The sequence below is a fragment of the Aptenodytes forsteri genome, unplaced genomic scaffold, assembly GCF_000699145.1.
Source record: "Aptenodytes forsteri isolate BGI_AS27 unplaced genomic scaffold, ASM69914v1 Scaffold47, whole genome shotgun sequence".
NCBI classification, from domain to species: domain Eukaryota; kingdom Metazoa; phylum Chordata; class Aves; order Sphenisciformes; family Spheniscidae; genus Aptenodytes; species Aptenodytes forsteri.
The window spans coordinates 1,766,695-1,767,489 of NW_008794731.1; the positions used below are offsets into that span (position 1 = coordinate 1,766,695).

A 795-nucleotide genomic window follows, 5' to 3' on the forward strand; every position below is an offset into this window, starting at 1 on the left:
CCTCCCCGGCCCCCGGCTGCTCGGGGAGCCCCGGCCGCCGGGATCCTCACCTGGATGACCGTCTTCAGCGTGGAGGCGTCCACGATGGTGGTGCAGATGAGGGAGTCGGGATTCTGGTCCTTGCCGTAGATCTCCCCCATGGTGAAGATCATGGGGATGGCGAGGAGGAAGGAGGCGATCCAGATGCAGCTGATGAACTTCTTGGTGCGGCTGCGGGACATGATGCTCTTGGCTTTGAAGGGGTGGCAGATGGCCATGTAGCGCTCCACGCTGAGGCTGGCGATGTTGAGCGCCGTGGCGTAGGTGCAGGCGTCCCGGAGGAAGTAGTAGCCCTTGCAGACGGCCCCCCCGAAAGCCCAGGGGTGATGGACCCAGATGAAGTTGTAGAGCTCGATAGGCATGCAGAGGAGGAAGATGAGGAGGTCGGAGAAGGCGAGGCTGGCCAGGTGGTAGTGCACGGTGCTCTGCAGGTTCTGCAGCGACTTCTTGCGCACCAGCGTGTACGCCGTGATGGAGTTGCCCACGGTGCCCACCAAGAAAAGAGCCAAGTAGATGACGGTCACCATCACTTTGGAGTAGATGTCTGTGTTGACGTCCAGGTCCTCCTCGTCAGGCCCTTTGGGGAGCAGGTCGGAGCGGTTGGAGGCGTTGGCATAGCCGCTGGGGTAGAGGTGGAGGGGGCCGCCCGGCACGGCCGGGGCCGTGGCGTTCAGGTGCATCCCCGGGGCCGGGTCAGCACCGCCCGGCGCCGCGCTCGGACCCGCCGCCGCGCCCCGACGTGCCGCTGCCCCCGGC

General features: G+C 65.8%; 1 protein-coding gene across 1 annotated transcript in view; it reads right to left on the reverse strand.

The window, feature by feature from the left end:
* NTSR1 (neurotensin receptor 1) overlaps positions 1–789 on the reverse strand; it is a 60,637-nt gene extending 59,848 nt beyond the window's left edge. The window contains exon 1 of the mRNA XM_009273911.1: positions 51–789. Coding sequence (XP_009272186.1) covers positions 51–719 — 669 coding nt within the window. The 5' untranslated portion in view covers positions 720–789. The remainder of the gene's footprint in view (positions 1–50) is intronic.
* Positions 790–795: the final 6 nt, after the last annotated feature.